The 17,815-nt window shown below is 43.2% G+C and overlaps 1 protein-coding gene across 1 annotated transcript; it reads left to right on the forward strand.

The window, feature by feature from the left end:
* The first annotated feature begins 143 nt into the window (after nucleotides 1-143).
* ADSL (adenylosuccinate lyase) lies at nucleotides 144-17,787 on the forward strand. The gene is made up of 13 exons (XM_074826741.1): nucleotides 144-381; nucleotides 4,996-5,199; nucleotides 6,311-6,355; nucleotides 7,125-7,204; nucleotides 9,224-9,395; nucleotides 9,690-9,736; nucleotides 10,126-10,216; nucleotides 11,052-11,121; nucleotides 12,139-12,286; nucleotides 14,294-14,384; nucleotides 14,938-15,027; nucleotides 17,160-17,336; nucleotides 17,643-17,787. The coding sequence occupies exons 1-13, from the start codon at nucleotides 226-228 to the stop codon at nucleotides 17,727-17,729; spliced, it is 1,458 nt and encodes a 485-aa protein (XP_074682842.1). The 5' UTR covers nucleotides 144-225; the 3' UTR covers nucleotides 17,730-17,787.
* The last annotated feature ends 28 nt before the right edge of the window (nucleotides 17,788-17,815 follow it).

Consider the following 17,815-nt stretch of genomic DNA (forward strand, 5'->3'; position numbering starts at 1 on the left):
CCTGCCGCTGCGCCCTCGCCGCCATCTTCCCTCCCGGCGCTCCGCGCGCGGCCTCCCCCGCCCTGCGCCCGCGGCGCCGTATTCTGCGCCGGGGGCGGAGCCTCGTCGCGACAGCGGGGCGGGGCCACCGCCCGCCCTTATACCCCGCCGCCGGCGGGCGCCCTGCCCCGGGCGGCAGCGATCGCTCCGTCGCCCCGCGCTGCCGCTGCTGCTGCTGCCGCTGCCATGGCGACCCTCGGCGCCGAGGAGGACGCGCTGGCGCGCTACCGCTCTCCGCTGGTGTCGCGATACGCCAGCGCCGAGATGGGCTTCAACTTCAGCGAGAGGAAGAAGTTCGGCACCTGGCGCCGCCTCTGGCTTTACCTCGCCCAGGCTGAGAAGGTAACGGCGGGACGGGGCCGCTGAGGCGGGGGGGGGTGGGGGAGCGGCCCGGCGCCACCTCCGTGCCCTGGCGAGAGATGAAGGCTGGGCCGGGGGCGGGGACACACTGTCGTGGCGGGGCGTCTTCACGCCCCGGTCCCGCTTCCCTTCAGTGACCCTTGAGGGCTCTGGCGGGGCAGGGCCGGTTACCGGCGGGTGCGAGGGGTGGCGGCGGGAGCAGCTCGCCGCCCCTCTGCTTTGCGCGCGTCGCTCGTCGGGTCTCTGCGGCGCGGCTGGCCCCGGCGCGGGAACCGCCCGTCGTGCCTTCCCGGAGCTGCCCTGGGCGAAACGAGGCCGACCAGCGGCCTGGGTCTGCCCGGGGCGAGCGGGAAGAGCTGACCACGACAGCCTTCAGGCGCCCTGTCGCGTGTTTCAGCGGGAGGAGGTGGCGGTGGGGGGAGCGTGCAAGCCGAGTTTTACACAACGCTTTGTACGCAATCCTCCGCGTACCAGCAAATCACCTCTTCTTGTCTCATACCCTCCCCCTCGCACTTTTACCTTCTTTGTGAAATTAGTTCTGTAAAAGCTTTGCTAAGCAGTTTTGGGGTTTTTTTGGGGCGGGGGGGTTGCCTGCTGAGCAAACATTAGTGTCCTCCTTAAGCGCTTGGCTGTTTGCTTTTCAGGAGGTGTGACTGATGAAACATGCTCTCTCCTTCAATCCGATTGCTGCCAGTCTGTGTCAGCTGGACCACCCCTCGCATCTGCAGCCAGTTGTTTTTAGATAGCCCTTCTTTCTAAGATAAGTTTAGTTTTGGCCAAAGTGAGCAGAACAGTTACCTCAGAAATGCTTATGACATTTCTGACAGGCTGAGTGCCACCAAAAAAGATACCTGACAGCACAAAAGATTGCTATCAATTTGGCTATTAGGAAGCAATAATGGTATGTTATCATATGATTGCAAGCTGTTGTGTTAGTAGAGTCTATAGTGTTAACATTTTTTAAATGTAGTTTAAGCTAAACTTCCTTTCTTTGAATTTGGTCCCAGTTAGGGGTATGTGTACAGCCCGTTATTACTTCTTAGTTGAGACACAGTCAGTTTTTAAGATGTACTAACTTGATTCCTCGTGACTGAGAGAAAGACTTGTATCAGGTTTTTGACAGTGAAAAAAGCTGTAACATGTTCCCAAAAAAAACAAAAGAAAAAACACACAAATCTACTCTGCCTTCTGCCAGAATAGCTTTTACTTTCGGACTTAATAGTTGCCCATTTGTTTTGTAGAGTCCTTCTGTTTCCATTTTCGAAGTACTGCGGTTGTTAGGAAGCAATCCAAGCGCTAGGTCTGGCTGTTAGTGTAAGGGCAGAGAAGCACCACGCTGGAGAATGAGTAAGTGGTACACAGTGTCGTTAATGTGTTCCTTCTCCATTCAAGGATCATACCCCCTACAGTGGCCTCATCGATAGTATGCTGCGCCAAATGTGGTGTTTTAGAGGCTGAAGATGTAATTATACAGCTGTGTTAAATAGGAGTCACCTTCTGAATTACTACATGCTAGGTATTGTCACAGTTGAGATGCTGGAGTGAGCAGACGGCACATCTCATCTAGTATAGCAAGTGTCAATACCAACAATGCATGCTTAAGGAGCTTTGCATGTTCAAAAGCATGATAATTTAAACACTGTCATATCAATTCCAGCAGATAATCATCACTTTTTGTTCAAGACCAAAATACTTCACGCGACTTGCCCAACAGGAGAAAGCAAGCTGCTGAAAGAACCGGTGTGAGACTTCTAGATTTCTACACCCAAGCTTTGAACTTGGGGTTCCCGTGTCTCTTGACCCTTGCTTTCCCTCCCATTGCCACCATAGTTTTGTGCCCAGAAGGTAGAGACAGATCTTGCAATTTCTTGAGCACCCTTTCTGTAGTGGGAAGAGGGAAGACTATTTTTATTTGTCTCCTCATTCCAAGGGAGTTTGTCTTCTGATGTCAGCTTTGGACCAAAGGAGGAAGAGTCAGCTACTTTCAGCACCTGTTAGCCCTGTCAGTGATCAGTTAGTTATAAGCAGGTTCCTTATAGAAGATACATAGTATTTCTTTTGGCCATATATATAAAAAAAATAATAATGAACTATGGGCAATATTTACTCCAGTACTTATCCTCACTTTCAAGACATTTATATGTTGCTTCTCCAATCATCCTTATTGAAGATACATAATATTTATTTCTGGGTACATTAAAAGAAAAAGGAATGAACTGTGGGCAATACTTGCTCTTGTTTTGTAGTAAATCAGAATATTAGGAAGATCTTACCATAGGTTTTCCAAAAGTTGTAGGGAAGTAATAAAAGAGGGGACATGCAGTTTAGGAATAAAGTTTTAAGTAAAGTACAGGACTGGGCAAATGGTTTCAATATTCACCCTACTTGTGGGAGATATTTTCAAGTAGTGCACTTGGAATATGTGAAACAAGAACTGAAAAATTACTTCACTGGAAACTGGATTAGAAAGAAAGTCTTTACAGTTGGTATTTTGTTCCTTAGAGCAGGCAATACCAGGAGTTTGAAAGAGGAGACTCAGCAAAGCTTGTGATTAGTAAGAGAGAGCTCCTTAAACTATTTTCCCAACTGACAGTCGTTAGTTTGGGTTAAGACCTGAAGCATGTAAGTTTATACACATCCCAAAACTCTAGTTTATTTTTTTAGCATAAATTCATTTGTATCATGAAACTTCTATTAACATGTCTTCTTTTTTTTTTTAATCTTGAGCTCTTGACCTAAACAATATGCTATTTGAAGGTCAAGTACAAATTTCATGGAGCTCTTCCTTCTCGTAGAAGTAGCTTTGACATCCTGCAGCATCAAACTGACTAATAAAATGTATTGCATATGTGAAATCTGAATGTTTTCTCTCTTATAAGGGCCTATAGTAGCCCTCGATCTATTTTTTTTTTTTTTGTCCCATTTAAGTTTCATTATTTTTCTGTCGTATGTTCTTTATTGGATGAGCATCCCAGTGTTCTTATTCTGTTTGCAGGAGATGTTCCATCTCTGCTCTGCCCTTTAGGAATTCCTTGAGGAATAGGAATGAGTGAACAGTCATAGTTGTTACAGTGGCGCATCAAAGTCTTGGAACAGCCTCGGAGGAATGACAATCCACAGAGCATATCACTGACCTGTAGTGCTTTGGAGAAAACCCTAAGTTTTCCTACTTAGTTTTCTTAAGTAGACAGGTTTGAAGGACATTCAATTACTTTCTTCCTGAGGTACTGTCAATATCAGCAAAAACTCATAGGGAAGAGGCCTCACATGATGTTTGTGGACGCATGAGAACAGCATTTGCCTCAGCACTACCCTACCTTGCATGTATTCCTGTGACTAGTAGGAATTCCTTTTCTTGGGGATTATTTCTTTCCTCTCTGTATGGCTGTCAGTGAGTGCATACTGTGGCCAGCTTTTCCCAACAGATCATGAATGCATGAACAAGGCATGAGATTTTAATCTTGACACAAGGCTTGCCTGAGATAGCACAAGGCCTGAGTTGCCTGTGTGCTTTCAGGTAGTTACAGTCTGTATCAGTACACTTCAAAGACAGCAATCTGGGGCCAGATGCTTTTCCTCAGCCTTCCCCAGGCACTCATGGTTGTTTATGTAGCATCATATTTTAAACTGTGTGGGTACTAATTATCTGATGAGGACCTTGAAGACACATCTGCTTCACTTGCTGTCTTTTCTAGTTCCAGATTTCACATCTGCAAAACATTTTTTCAGTCAGTTTGATTCTGAACAGAACCAGCTTTTGAAATATTTTGTATCGTTGAAGTTTCCTGTCTGGTGACTTCTAATTACTAATGCATAAGACAATAGCATTTTAATTTGGAAAAGGCAGTAATGCCAAGTTCATTGTGAGACATTTAAACTCTCAGTATCGGCAAAAGACATTTTTCTCAGCTTAGTTAGCTCGTGCAAGTGTAGAACTGTGCAAGAGTTACACCAGTGTATAAGTCTGTGGTTTGATATCTTACTCTGATTTTAAGTCAGCTTGCTGAAAAGGTTTAGCAAATATTTTTGAACATGAACGTAGGAGTATTTATCTCCTGCTTCCAGACCAAGTAACTGATTTCCCAAGCTTCCAGATTCAGACTGAGATGAAGTACTTTAGGTCTTTTGGAAAGGTACAAGCTTAGGTACCTTTTCATATGTTCTAGGCCTGCTGTTTACAGTTGTGTAGGTTTAGTTGTGATCCAAAGAGTTCTTCCTGACACAAGCTGTCTTGTCACATGGTACCTGGATTGTACCCACCCGAGGGGTAAATTTCATTAAAAGAAGTTAAAACTGTACTATTTTTATATCAATTTGCCCCATGTGCCCAATTTTCGTAGTTGTCACAGGGATGTTACATTATTGAGGAAAGTATGAAGTCCAAAAGGAACATCTAAGCATGAACACTGTCCTATCCTACTGGAAAAGGTTGGCAACCCTAGAATGAAAGCATTTGCTGTTACAGCTCCTGATTATGCCAGATTGCCATGCTTCTGTGAGATGTCATATGGGAGTAAATTATCTAAACAACTTGTGTCTCAATTTGGGTTGTCTCTTCAAGACAAAAAGAAATAGAAAGTACTTTTCCCCTTGCAGTCCCTTGGGCTTCCTATCACAGATGAGCAGATACAGGAGATGGAAGCAAATCTGGACAACATTGACTTCCAGATGGCAGCGGAGGAAGAGAAGAAACTGCGTCATGATGTGATGGCCCACGTTCACACCTTTGCCCACTGCTGTCCAAAAGCTGCAGCCATCATTCACCTTGGAGCAACTTCCTGTTATGTAGGGGATAATACGGTAATATGTTTTCAGTTCCTTGCCTGCAGAGCTGGGCGATACAAAGCTACAGTTGCTTGTTTGATAGCTCTTCATAAACTTTCCTGTTAAATAGATTTTTTTCAGACGTTTTTATTAGTTTTACAGTTGAAGTTAATTCCCCTTTATCCTAGCTATCCTAGGAAGGCAAGCTCCTCTTGCCTTCTTTCTTTTGATATGAAGAAACTAACTGTTCTCTAAGATTTGTTTGCATGTTAAATATTCAAGGAGATAAGGGATCATGAGTTGCAAACGCATGCAGGAACATGTGAACCGCTGGTTATGCCAGTGGGACAAGTGTTCACTGACTTACAAGCAAGGCCACTTTTGATAGATGCAGCCCATGAGCTTTCAACTGCTGCTTGGAATTCCTGTATTACTTCAGGGTAAATAAAGCTTTTCAGTGGCCAAGAGAATGGATAAGTGTGTTAAGTGAAAAACAAAGTACCACTGTTCTACAGAACTGTAAACTGTGAAAAACCTGTCTAAACCTGAGTTAAAACTAAGGTCTAATTTCTCAGTATATATTGCTGTTCCCCTGTGTCCGAGTCATTGCAACTTCACAACCGCTTTTGTCGTATGGGAAGCTACTGTGTAATTATTTTTACCCTACTCATTTGAGAACCTGTTTGGCTTTTAGGTAATACCACCTTCCTTGTGACACTTGCAGCTAGCTATACCTCAGTCTCAAAAGAAGGAGTAAAGATGACCGCTGCCTGATCAGTGCACTTATTTTCCTGCTGTCTTTAGCCTACAGGACCTGCATTTTCCACTTGGGATGAATGACAGTCTGTCATTCCTTGGGCATCCTGAGTATCTCAAAATAATCATTCATACCCACTCAGTGGAAATGGGTCTTCTACTGCCCAGTATGACTTTCTGTGGATAGTAGAGAAGGAACAATGATGGATCCAGCATTTTTGTCATAAGTTCACTGCAAGTTCTGGTACAAGAAGGAAAGCAGAGCTTTCATTTTAAGAAGAGACTTTTGAGCAGACAAAGCATATTTTAATTATCTCTGTCCTCTCTGAGAGAAGCTATTATGTCTGGTACTTCAGACATGGCCCAAACTTCCTTTCTTTGATTCTTTCAGGATCTGATTGTCCTCCGTGATGGGTTTAACCTGCTGCTACCCAAGGTGAGAAGGCGGTTGTGCACAGTGTCTCAGAAGTGGGCAGGCAGGTCTGATGTCCTGTGAACAGCCTGTGTTTAACTTGGATTTTCCTAAGTGGGTTATTCTCAAGAAAGTGAATGGTTATCTTCCTTTCCTTTCTCAAGTCTTTCCCCAAAGCTTCTTTGCTCACCATGGCAATTATAAGCAACTCCTTGTTTATCTGTGCCACATGTACTAGTTTCAGAAAACAACTGTATTGCTTTCAGGGTCAGCTTAGGCATCCCCTTAACTGTATTCCTAGGAGTGTGTCAGCATTCAAGAAGCTGTATAATAAGAATTTTCTGTGGTCAAATATAGTGGGAGTATAGTGCAGTGTCCTCTATGTGACCTGAATGTCTTGGCACACCATTTGCCCTGGACTGCACATGTGTCAATTATACCCAAAGCAGTGTTATTTCTGACCAATTCCAGGAATAAAGAAAATATCCAGGGATAAACCAACTGCAGGACTGGGCTGGGCACAAGGGCTGGGCTAGTTTGAGCTGAAGTCCAACCACTTGTATGATCTCTCGGTTGAGTTTCATAGCAAGCAGAAATTATGTGCATGCCCTGAAAAAATGAAACATATCGTATTCTACAATTAAGAGTGAGGCACTAAAGGACTGCACAGTTGTTTCCCTCCCCTTTTTCTCACAGTATTTTTGTGCTTAAGCATGCTAGCTTCTGCTGTGGGTTTGTTTTTTTTTTTTTTCCCCTCATTCTGCATCTTTTCTATCCTTCCTGCATCCACCAGCTCGCAAGGGTGATCAGCCGGCTGGCCGATTTTGCTGAGAAGTATGCTGACCTGCCTACTTTGGGCTTCACTCACTACCAGTAAGTAGCCATCAGCCTTTGCTTTCATTTTGTCAGCTATGCTTTGGTTAAACTGACCTGCTACTGCTTGCTTTCATCCTTCTTTTTCCCATCTCTGACCAGTAGCAGTTGGTACTGCTGGACGTCATCAAGACGTTGGTGGTGGTTCAGAAAAGGAGTATGTGCCTAACTCCCGACTTGTCTCAGGAAATTGAACTGTTGCTTTGACTAGCTGTCAGCAGTTGTTCTAACACAGCTTCATAAGGAATGACTTCCTGGCAAACATAGATATGCATATTCTGGGCTGCTTCAAAAAACATGACTGGAAATTGCAGTAAGCCTGTCTTCCAGTCACATTTTCTTTATGTTTTTTGTCAGTTAAGTTAGTTTTAACTGCAGCTTAATAAGGTTTGTTACTGGCTACTTGTTACTACAGCTACTCTGTCACTATAGCTGAAGCTTTCTTCTAAAGTGATGATTCGGTATCCATCTGTTTTCATACATTGCTATATGGATCCCTGGGAAAAATCAGAAAGATTTTTCTGTTTAACAGGATACTGTTTTCTGTCTCGTGGGAAACCTTACATTTCTCGTGCAGCACTTCTGACATTGCTTTTAGGATAGGGTAGGATATAAGACAGGATAGGGTAGGGTAGGATAGAATAGAAGTATTTTTAGGCAGACCACTGCATCAAAGGACAACAAAGTCTGGATAGGTGTGTTGTTGGGGTAGATTAATCTGCTGCTTCATGAAGACGGTTTGCTTTCAGAGGCGTTAAACTGTACACCTTGAGGTAAGCCTGGATCTTCTACCCCAGTAATACAGAACGCCAGAGGCAGGGAAATTAAGCACAGGTCATGTCAGACTCAACTTTAAAATTTGTCCCAAAGGAGAGTGAGACCATCAGGTCAGGTCTCTGATTAATTGCTGTATATACCATGTCAGTTCAATCGGCTCTAGTCCTAGGTCCCTCTTCTACAGCTTTTTGGATGAGTGTCCCTGGGCTGTTTTAGCTTGGCTTTTGGAAAGAGTACAAAGGAGTATTCAAGAAGTGTATGCAAGGCGAAGTCGTAAAAACTAAGGTGAAGAAGGCATTGATACCTCAGCCTTTTCTGTGTCCTTCAGCAGCAGGGCCTCTGCCCCACTTACAAATAGGCCCGTGTTTTCCCTAACCTTCCCATTTCCTGCTTATGTGCTTGGAGAGACCTTTCTTGTTGCCTTTCACATTCCACACCAAATTCATCCCAGTGGGCTTTGACTTTCCTAGCCTCACCCCTGCAGTGTATGACTGTTTCTTTGTATTCCTCCTAGATAGCCCATCCCTACTTCAACATCTTGTATGCTTTCTTTTTATGTCTGAGCTTAATCAGGAGCACCTTGTTCATGTGCGTATGTGAAATAGCATAGAGATTGTCTTTGGAGTTCATGTGGGTAGTTTGAAATACTTTGACTTCTAGGTTCTGCAGAATACCCCCATTTTCTCCTCAAAAGATTTGCAGGGGGACAGTGTGGTTAAAGCTTGCAGATATTTATTTCAACGTGGAGATCTTACAAAAAACGTTGGCTAACAGTGTTGTTAATTATTGCATGTTTGCCCAGAGGCCGAGGAATGTGTTTTTATAAATAAAAAGGAGTGGTCCCTTAGAGGAATAGTTTAAAATCGCAACATGTATGCAGGTGTTTCTGCACTGAGAAGTTCACACCAATGCTTTAAGCTAGCCAGGATGCCCCCTGGGCGAACAGAATTCGGGTGGGGGATAGATGCACGCCCTGTTTCTACCTCCCCCCGCCCCCGCCCCGCCGCTTCTCTCCCCTGAGGGCGGAGCCCTGGGCGCTGGGCGGCGCCGGCCGGCAGGGGGCGCCCTCCACCCGCGGGGGCGCCCCGGGCCGCGGCGTCGCTCCCGCTGCCGGAGGCGCGGCGGAGTCAGAGGGAGCAGCCTGCGAGGAGCCTTCGCGGTGGCCTCAGCAGCAAAGTGCGGCCTTCCGGAGTTACTGTGCAAATTGCCAACGAGTCGCGTCCTGTTCTCGGTTGTTTTCAGACCCGCGCAGCTCACCACCGTGGGGAAACGGTGCTGCTTGTGGATTCAGGACTTGTGCATGGACCTGCAGAACCTGGAGCGGGCTCGGGATGACCTGCGCTTTCGGGGTGTGAAAGGCACCACTGGCACTCAAGCCAGCTTCTTGCAACTCTTTGAGGGAGACCATAGTAAAGTAAGTCAGACAGCCCAGGGCGTAGACTTGTAGTCTTTGCGATTCTCCCCTCTGGAATGCTGTTGGGGGAACATGGAGATTCCGGCATCAGATTCACAAGGGCAGTGCATTCCCTCTGGGGCCTGCTGACAAGGCCCTGTGTGGAAGTGAGCAGCGTTTTGGGAGGCGTGCTTCCCAGCAAGTATAACATTTGTTGAGAGTAAACTACAAAAAGCAAAGGATCCTTTTTGCTGTTGCTGACCTTCCCAAGTTGCTGCATTCTGAGCTCTGTTTTGTTTTTTTCTTCACCCCGAGGTTGAAGAGCTGGACAGATTAGTGACTGCAAAGGCAGGATTTAAGCGGTATGTAACAAGCATGCTTAGTCACCTAAATCTGTGTTAACAAAGCATGACTCCTGCTGTCTGTTGGCCCAGGTTCCCCTAGCTGCCAAACTGACATCTGTACTGCTGTTGACTTGCGTCCCTTTGCCGTCTTCCATTCCCAGTTACAGCTGCCCACAGGAAACTTCACCCCCTAAATTGTCTCCCTGTCAAAGTACGGCTGTCCGTTTTCCCTCTGCTTCTCTCTCTCCCATCTGCAAGCTGCCCAGAATTGACAGCCTGAAGCCAAAGTTGTTCTCATCAGGGCAGAATGACAACCCTCCACTTCAAAGGCTATGTCACTTCTTGCTCAGAGTCTTGCAGTACAGTTGTATCTGTCTGGAGCACTCAACTTCTGTGCTTATTTTTAGGGCTTATATGGTCACAGGGCAGACCTATAGTCGCAAGGTGGATATTGAAGTCCTGTCTGTGCTGGCCAGTCTTGGGGCATCTATACACAAGGTGAGCGACCTATCTGTATACATTGGGAAGAAGGGGAGACATTGTAGATCTTGAACAGAAGGTGCTCATGATGTGGAACGCTGTTCTCAGGAAATATTAACTGGTGTTTCTTGTTCAGCTGTTCTCTTTGTGGTCATGTAAATTCATCGCTGGGTACATGCATAATCAAACCTCAAAGATCTTAAGACCAGTGGCTAATAAAGCAGGTTTACTGAGCAGATTCTAAGATGAGTTGACAAATTCCACACCAGATATTAGTCTAATTTATGCTAAATTGATCCAATTAGAGTAAATGTTTTTCCTAGTGGTATATGAGTTTTTAAATTTCACCGTTTTCTCCTAGTTAATTGCTTCTCTGATAATGCTGTTAGTCTCTTTGTCCTTGTGGATTCTTTTCATTGATTTATTTCTGTTCCCTCCCTCCTCCTCCTCTTGGGCTGAAGTGATCTGTGGTATTTTTTTCTGGTTTAGTTTTGTGGGTTGGATGGTTCAGTGAGCACACATTGTCTGTCTTTGCAAATCACTGTAATTTTGTTATGCATTTTCACTGTTCCTTTCTGGTATCTCTTCCATTCCCTGCAAACGTTAGCCCTTTGTGAAGTCCTGTTCTGTTCTAACACAGTGGACACCTTTTTTTCCTTATGCTTTCTTGACTGGGATTTTTAGGCTGCGAAGTATGATTGCGGTGTCATTTTTTTTTTTGTCAAATTTTTCACTGTGTCCCAATTTACTTCTCAGACACAGATGCAAACACTTCTCCAGGAACACTAGCAGGGGTATATAATGGTGTGTGTTAGTTTGGTTCTGTTTGTTAATTTCTTGGGCTTTTTTCTAGATTTGTACTGACATTCGTCTTTTGGCAAACCTGAAGGAGATAGAGGAGCCTTTTGAGAAAGACCAGATTGGTAAGGGACAAGACACATTTCTTGGACTGGTGTATGTATCTTCTGATTTATGTTGGTGCAGCCTTTTAAGCAAACTTAAAAGTGTCACTGACAGAAGTTGCTTTAAATTAACTGAGGTTTGACATTGTTAGTATTTTGGGTCTTTTTTAAAGGGAAAAAAAATGCACTTTACCCAGAGGTTTCTGGATATTAAGTAAGTAAAATCAGATTTGTATTTCTGCACTTCCTGGGTTTGGGGGGAGAGCAGAAGCAGTCACATACTCCCCACAGAGGAAGACTTGGGTCTATGTTTTGTATTCCTCATGAAGCTAACTGGAGCTGTAGGTTTTCAGATTGACTCAGCATTTTGGTCTTTATAAACAGACAAATTTGGAACCATGAAACTAGGCTGAACCCTTGCCAGAAGATTACTAATTATGTGAATCTGAAATTGGTAGAAGGGGAGAAGGAAACAGAGAGATTTGGCTCTTGGCTGGAAGAAAGTTCAGGCAGGCACCCTAAATAGTTGCATAGGATTGAATTGGCAAATTAAGCCTTAGTCGTATTTGTTACTTGAATCATTCTGCATTCTATGGTTGGTTTTGATATCCATTCACCAGAGCAACAGGCAGCAAGCAGTATAAGTGAAGGACAATGTTATTGAGCAGGTGGGGTCTTGAACACTACTAAAGTTGCCATGGGTAGCCTAGAGAGGTGGTGCTAAATATTGCATTAAAAATTAAGACCATTTGTTCTTCTTATGTGGTAGTCCTTCTGCTTTGCAGAATTGCAAAATGTCACTTTTTTTCTCCTCACATTTGGATGTTTCTAATCTGAAGGGGAAGTGTGGTGGTGTCATTTTCTTTATTCTATTTTGTCCTCAGAAAATCATCATGTCTTAAGGCTTTAGTCAAAAACGTGATTCCTGACACATTTTTCTTGTCTGGGGGAGGACCTTCATCTCTTCTTCCTGAATGCACTACTTCTATGTCCTGTTTCCATCATCAGGAGTTTCCATCACTCTTTCTCCTTTCACAGGTTCAAGTGCTATGCCTTACAAGAGGAATCCAATGCGTTCAGAACGCTGCTGCAGCCTGGCTCGACACCTGATGACGCTGGTGCTGGATCCCCTCCAAACCGCCTCTGTGCAGTGGTTTGAGCGAACGTTGGATGACAGTGCCAACAGGTTTGTTTAGATCATGCAATGCAGCAATTTCAGAAGCTCTTGTGCAGGAAGGTCTTTTGATGCATTTAGAAAACACTATTTTTACACTAAAACCACAAGTTACTGCCTTGATGAAAAGCAGTCTCAATAGAATCTAGAGACTACAAACTGGTTTCCTCTCTAGGACTAGATGAAACCTGTTAGGTTTTTTTAACATCAAGATCTTCTGCAAAGTAAGCCAGCAGAGAGAGGGAGGGGATGCAGAAGGCATGGTAATAAATTGCTCTTCCAGTCTTCCTATTTCAACAGCATACTATAGCAGTTCTTACATTTCTCAAATTTTCCTGCCTGTCTGTTTTGAATGTGGTTTTTGGTCCTGCTCCTCTTCACTTCTTAAAGAATAATTCAACATTTTATCTGTAATCCCTTAACCCTCCAAATAATCTAAGGAAAATTTTCATCTCTTTGTTCTTTACAAGAAGTTGTTCTTTACAAGAAGTAGTTCAGATCCTAAAAAAGAGCACAAACATTATTTTTTTAAGTAATGTTTCATGCAAACCTATGCAGGTCTTTAGATACTGCTCAGCAAACTCTGCTTTGTTTTCTGGTTCTTCATGATGACTATTTTGAGATGAGCAAAAGTTACCTATAATTATTTTCAAGTAAATTACAGCAATTAAATGCAATGCTTCCATTTTCCAGTTAGTACTAAATTTGCATAAAGCTCATATTTATCTTTGAAACGTTTTTGTTTCAAAGTAGTCTTCTGTTGTTGAATTTGATCTCCTAGAATCTTAGAAATCTTTAGATCTTTAGATTTCTAAGATGTAGGGCTTGTGGAACAATGAACAGCAGTAGTTTTGGCTATAGACTAGTGTTCAGATTGTTGATGAGAATGTTATTTTAAAAATCTCTCCACAAACATAACGTCTGCATAAAATTTCATGAAAGCATAGAAGACCTTTTCCCAAAAGGACTTTATTCCACAGTTGCTAGTCTTAAGGAAAGAGCTGCTTAGGCAGCAGAAAACAATGTAAATTTAAGAAATTGGATACTGGTTGATATGGTGTGTTTATCTCCCAATAGCTACCAAGTGTTGAGAGATGTACTGGAATGTTTCAAATTTTATTTTCATCTCCCCTAATAGAAAAAGGGTCTTTTGTCTGCTTCATAATCCAATTAAAAAATTCTATGCCTTGGATTTTTCTTGTTAAAGCTATAGTGTTGTGAAAGGAGAGCAAGCCAGAGAAAATGCAGTCAACCTACAAAACAGCAAAGTCTTTTTGAAGAACGTTTGGTAGAATTGGGGGCCTTAAGTGTAGCATAAGGTTCAAGTACTAGTGTATTTTAAAAGATCACAGTTTAGAATGGGCCAGGCACAGCTGTTGCAGATGGATGATGCTGTAATTGCTGCATTGTGACAGAGCCTTTTGCCTGATACAGCTCAGTTCCCACTATTCCTCTCCTTTCCCTCCTTTCGTTTTTGTCATTCTTTTTCGTCAGGAGCTTCCTTTGTGACCAGGAGCTGGTCTCTTGGAGGAAGCCCCCACCAAATGCATGGAGGATCACAGTTCCCCACTGAGCACAGCGTGACAGTGCAGCATGTCTTACTCTTGGAGAGTAGGATCAGTAGACAGGGCAACACAGAACACAGGGGAAGATAGTCTCATGTGTTTGCTAGCTCTGTACATTGCTGCCCTCTTTCCTAGCTGTGTAATCATTGAATTATCTTGGAGCTTTCTGTGTGCGCCTTTACCCTTTCTCTTCATCTCTCTCCCTTTCTCTACTGACCAAAAAAAAAAAAACCCTGAAAGCCTGCCATCTCCCCAGCTTGAGAGCTACTGCTATAGGATGTTCTTTAGCTTTCCTGGTTGTGACCTTTAAGCAACAAGAAGCACCTATAAGGAGAACAGTTCCAGCTTTAGGGCCACAGTAATGCTATTTACAGAAACTAAAGAGCTGGATCCAAGGTAGACTGGAACATGACCTTTATTGCTAACTGGGGCCCTGGGTATGTGTGTTTCATAGGCGCGTGTGTCTGGCTGAGGCTTTCCTCACAGCTGACATCATTCTGAGTACACTGCAGAATATCTCCGAGGGACTTGTGGTATATCCAAAGGTAAAGCAGGAGATAATGTATGCAGTGTTGCATCCTTGATAATGCTGCAACTATGCCGGTGTATAAAAATCCTCCCACTCAAAGGATTACATTTTTATCTGTTGGTTCAAATGGTTTCTGAATTTTGCTCTGTATTCTCACTGTTTGTAGGACAGACATAAAAGGGTTCTTGTTGAAGCCAAAAGGTAGTAAATTAAAAATTTCTCAAAAAGGTTATTTTCCCCTGCACTACACAATGGATCTGTAGACCTTACCACCAAAAGATACTGTCAAGGCAGATGTGGTGCAGTCCTGTAACCTACCTACAGGTTAAAGAAAATAATTCATTGCACATCTTTTCCACACTAATGTCCCTTACAAGATACAGATTCTAAGTATTATCAGCTTCAATACTTGGATTTCCATAGCTAAGTTCAAAACCAGAAATTATCTTTTGCATCATTATCCAGTCTTGGAGATTCAGAGGGAGAGGAAAACTTCACTGGGAGTCCCAGTTGTTTACAGAATTCCTATAATGCTGTTTCTTTTTTCTGTTTGTTTTGTTTCGTTTAAGGTGATTGAGAGGAGGATCCGGCAGGAGCTGCCATTCATGGCCACAGAAAATATAATCATGGCGATGGTGAAAGCAGGGGGCAATCGTCAGGTACAAATGCAGTCAAAAATACCTTTGTTCACTGCCTGGCATTTCACTCCTGAGAAACAAAAGTACCTCAGCACTTGTCCTGACCATCTCACCTTTCTTTGTTCACCACCTACTCCCACAGAGTTATAATATTACACTGGTGCTGCAGAGCCAGACTCTGCTCTCTGAGGAGAGAGCAGTTGTGGAGATCTGTATTTACTGTTAGGAACACTGTGTGTTTGAGCTAATCTGGCTGGCTGTGCTGGAGAAGAGGGAGACCTGTTTTTATATTAGATACTGGTAGGCGTTTTCCTTTTGTAAATGTCTGAAGGAACTTGGAACACAGGCCAAGCTTCTTTAAATGGAACATGTTGGCAGTTGGCTACCTTGTAAATCAAAAGAATGAATCAGTGCTGTTAACAAAAAAGCAAGTAAGACCATTGTGAACCATTCATTCATGTGTCACTCTTCCCCAATTCAGTATAGTGCTTTTTATTATTAACTTTGCTTATGGTCCTTCATTCAAGTTTTCTGTGTTCAAGCAAACTGAAGTTAAATGTTCTCCTTAGTAAATAAATCCAGACACAATTAGATTATATTTCCTTATCATTTAATCTTGCAATTCAGTTTAAAACTGATAATCAAATTTACATCTGAATAAACCAGCTTATTTTCACTTACAGTTTAATTACAGTTAGTAATTTGTCCTTCTATGATTATTTCCACATGGGACAGAAGTTAAGCTTGTAAGATAGTAAAACCAAAAGTGTTTGCTAGAAGCTTTGAGTAGGATATGTGGTTCTAGTTCTCTGAAACACTTCTGGCAACTCACCCGTGATGTTAGTCAGGAAAAATCCTTTTTCCTTCCCTGCCCCCGCCCCACCTTGTGTCTCTGATGTTTGTCACTGGGCCAGTGAGTAAGCTTCCTAACTATGGGTCACATCATGTGGATAAGTTTCATTATCTTTTCGGCTGTTTCTCTTTCTGAAGTATTCCATACTTTACTAAATACTCTCTATTTTGTGCTGTTTAATTACAAATCTATAGAGCTTAGTACACTTACAGAATCTGTTCTTTTTCGCACTAGTATGTTCTGTTTTCATGTGCTGGGAACTCTGGAACAGCACATTTCCTATGCTTTCCCACCTCATACCATAGAAACTCATTTCTTTTCCCCACCACTGAACAGCTCTCTCCCCTAAACATCCAGAAGACAAATCTGTTTGTCTGAGGTGGGTCAGTGGTGGAACAAGATAGCCTTTGGAGGTCATTTTCCTCCTAATTGAAGATAGATCAAGGATAATACATGTGAGGAGAAGATTCTTACATCGTTGTAAATGCAACCACGACTGCATTTTAGGGCCAGCATGGCAACATCTGATTTTGTAGGTGGTCCCTTACTACAGTTGGGTTCCCTTGTTTTTACAGATTGATTCCACAGGAAATCAAGGGATTAGGAAGTGTTTCAGAAAAATTATTATAAGGGTTTTTCCAGTCTTAGTGCAATGTGAGGGTTGTTTGGGAGAGAATGTCTTAAGGCCCTCAGGTTTGTAAGGGCTTTTTTCCCTTCAGGCTGTCCTTATGTAAGCCATGGTTTACATAGTCTCCCTGCTCATTAAATTAGACAGGTTCTTTTCCCTTTACCAAACCTGTAGAGGTTTTATTTACATTGTTATGCTCCCAAGATGTTCTATACAGGGGATGACTAGTGGTGAATAAGGAATTTCTTTATTACAGTTCATAAGAGTATTTTGGAAACAGTTACTATAGTCCATCTTTGGAAAAATCATGCAAGTAGAGAATAGAACAACTGAAAAAAAATCCTACAATGACTCCTAAGAGTATTTGGGGGGTTTGAGGAAGTGTAAAGGATTGCAGTGTCATAAGTTTATGGTATAATTGAGCAAGGAACGTATGTGTCATTCAGACTGTTTTAGCCTCAAAGGGCAGATGCGGAAGGATGAAGAAAATCTTGTTTTAATATAGTGGTGTATGAGACACTGCAGTCCAAGCTGTCTCTCACTTGTATGCTGTCCAGTGCAGTACGCTTTGATGTTTCTCCCTCCCGCACAAGTTAGCGGTATGAACATATGCTGTCAGTAGCAATGGAATAACTTTTTTCTTTTCCCCTCCTCTTCCCCCTGCTCCCACAGGATTGCCATGAGAAGATTCGTGTTCTCTCCCAGCAAGCAGCTGCTGTTGTGAAACAGGAAGGGGGTGATAATGACTTCATTGCCCGTGTCCGTGCTGATCCTTACTTCAGCCCTATCCATAAACAACTTGAAAGCCTGTTGGATCCCTCCTCCTTCACTGGACGTGCTCCTCAGCAGGTGAAGTAGTGGAAAGAGGCTACAGGTGTTACAGGTTGTAATACAGTGTGTTGTTTAATTCTGCATCCTCTTGTGTGCCAGAGAGTGTACGTATTATGTACCTCTGTGCATACTACTAAGGCAGATGCATGTCTCTCTTGTTTTCCTTGGCTTCCTTCTCTTTCCTTGCGGGCATCCCATTTTTGACCCTGAATGTATCACACTGCTAGGTGTCCCTGTGAAACAGAGACTCCAGTGAGACAAGCAGGTCTGAATGGGGAGAAGGGAACCCTTTCTTTTGCTAATTTTCTCATCTTTCTTGAACAGGTGGCAAAGTTCCTGAAGGAGGAGGTTCGACCAGCGCTGATTCCATACCAAAGCAAGATGGGTGGGAAAATTGAGCTGGCACTTTAGGTATATTCTCCAAAGGTGTGTTGGTACAGGAAGATAATAAAAGCCCTATTGAACTGCGTCCGTTAACTGTGTCATGTTATTTTTGG

This window comes from Strix aluco, chromosome 5 (genome assembly GCF_031877795.1).
Source record: "Strix aluco isolate bStrAlu1 chromosome 5, bStrAlu1.hap1, whole genome shotgun sequence".
In the NCBI taxonomy this organism is placed as follows: Eukaryota; Metazoa; Chordata; class Aves; order Strigiformes; family Strigidae; genus Strix; species Strix aluco.

Coding starts and splice junctions, on each gene's coding strand:
- ADSL (XM_074826741.1), top strand. CDS start 226: ATGGCGACCCTCGGCGCCGAGGAGGACGCGCTGGCGCGCTACCGCTCT. Junction 14,385..14,937: donor GACTTGTGGTATATCCAAAG/GTAAAGCAGGAG, acceptor GTTTCGTTTAAG/GTGATTGAGAGGAGGATCCG. Junction 15,028..17,159: donor AAGCAGGGGGCAATCGTCAG/GTACAAATGCAG, acceptor CTGCTCCCACAG/GATTGCCATGAGAAGATTCG.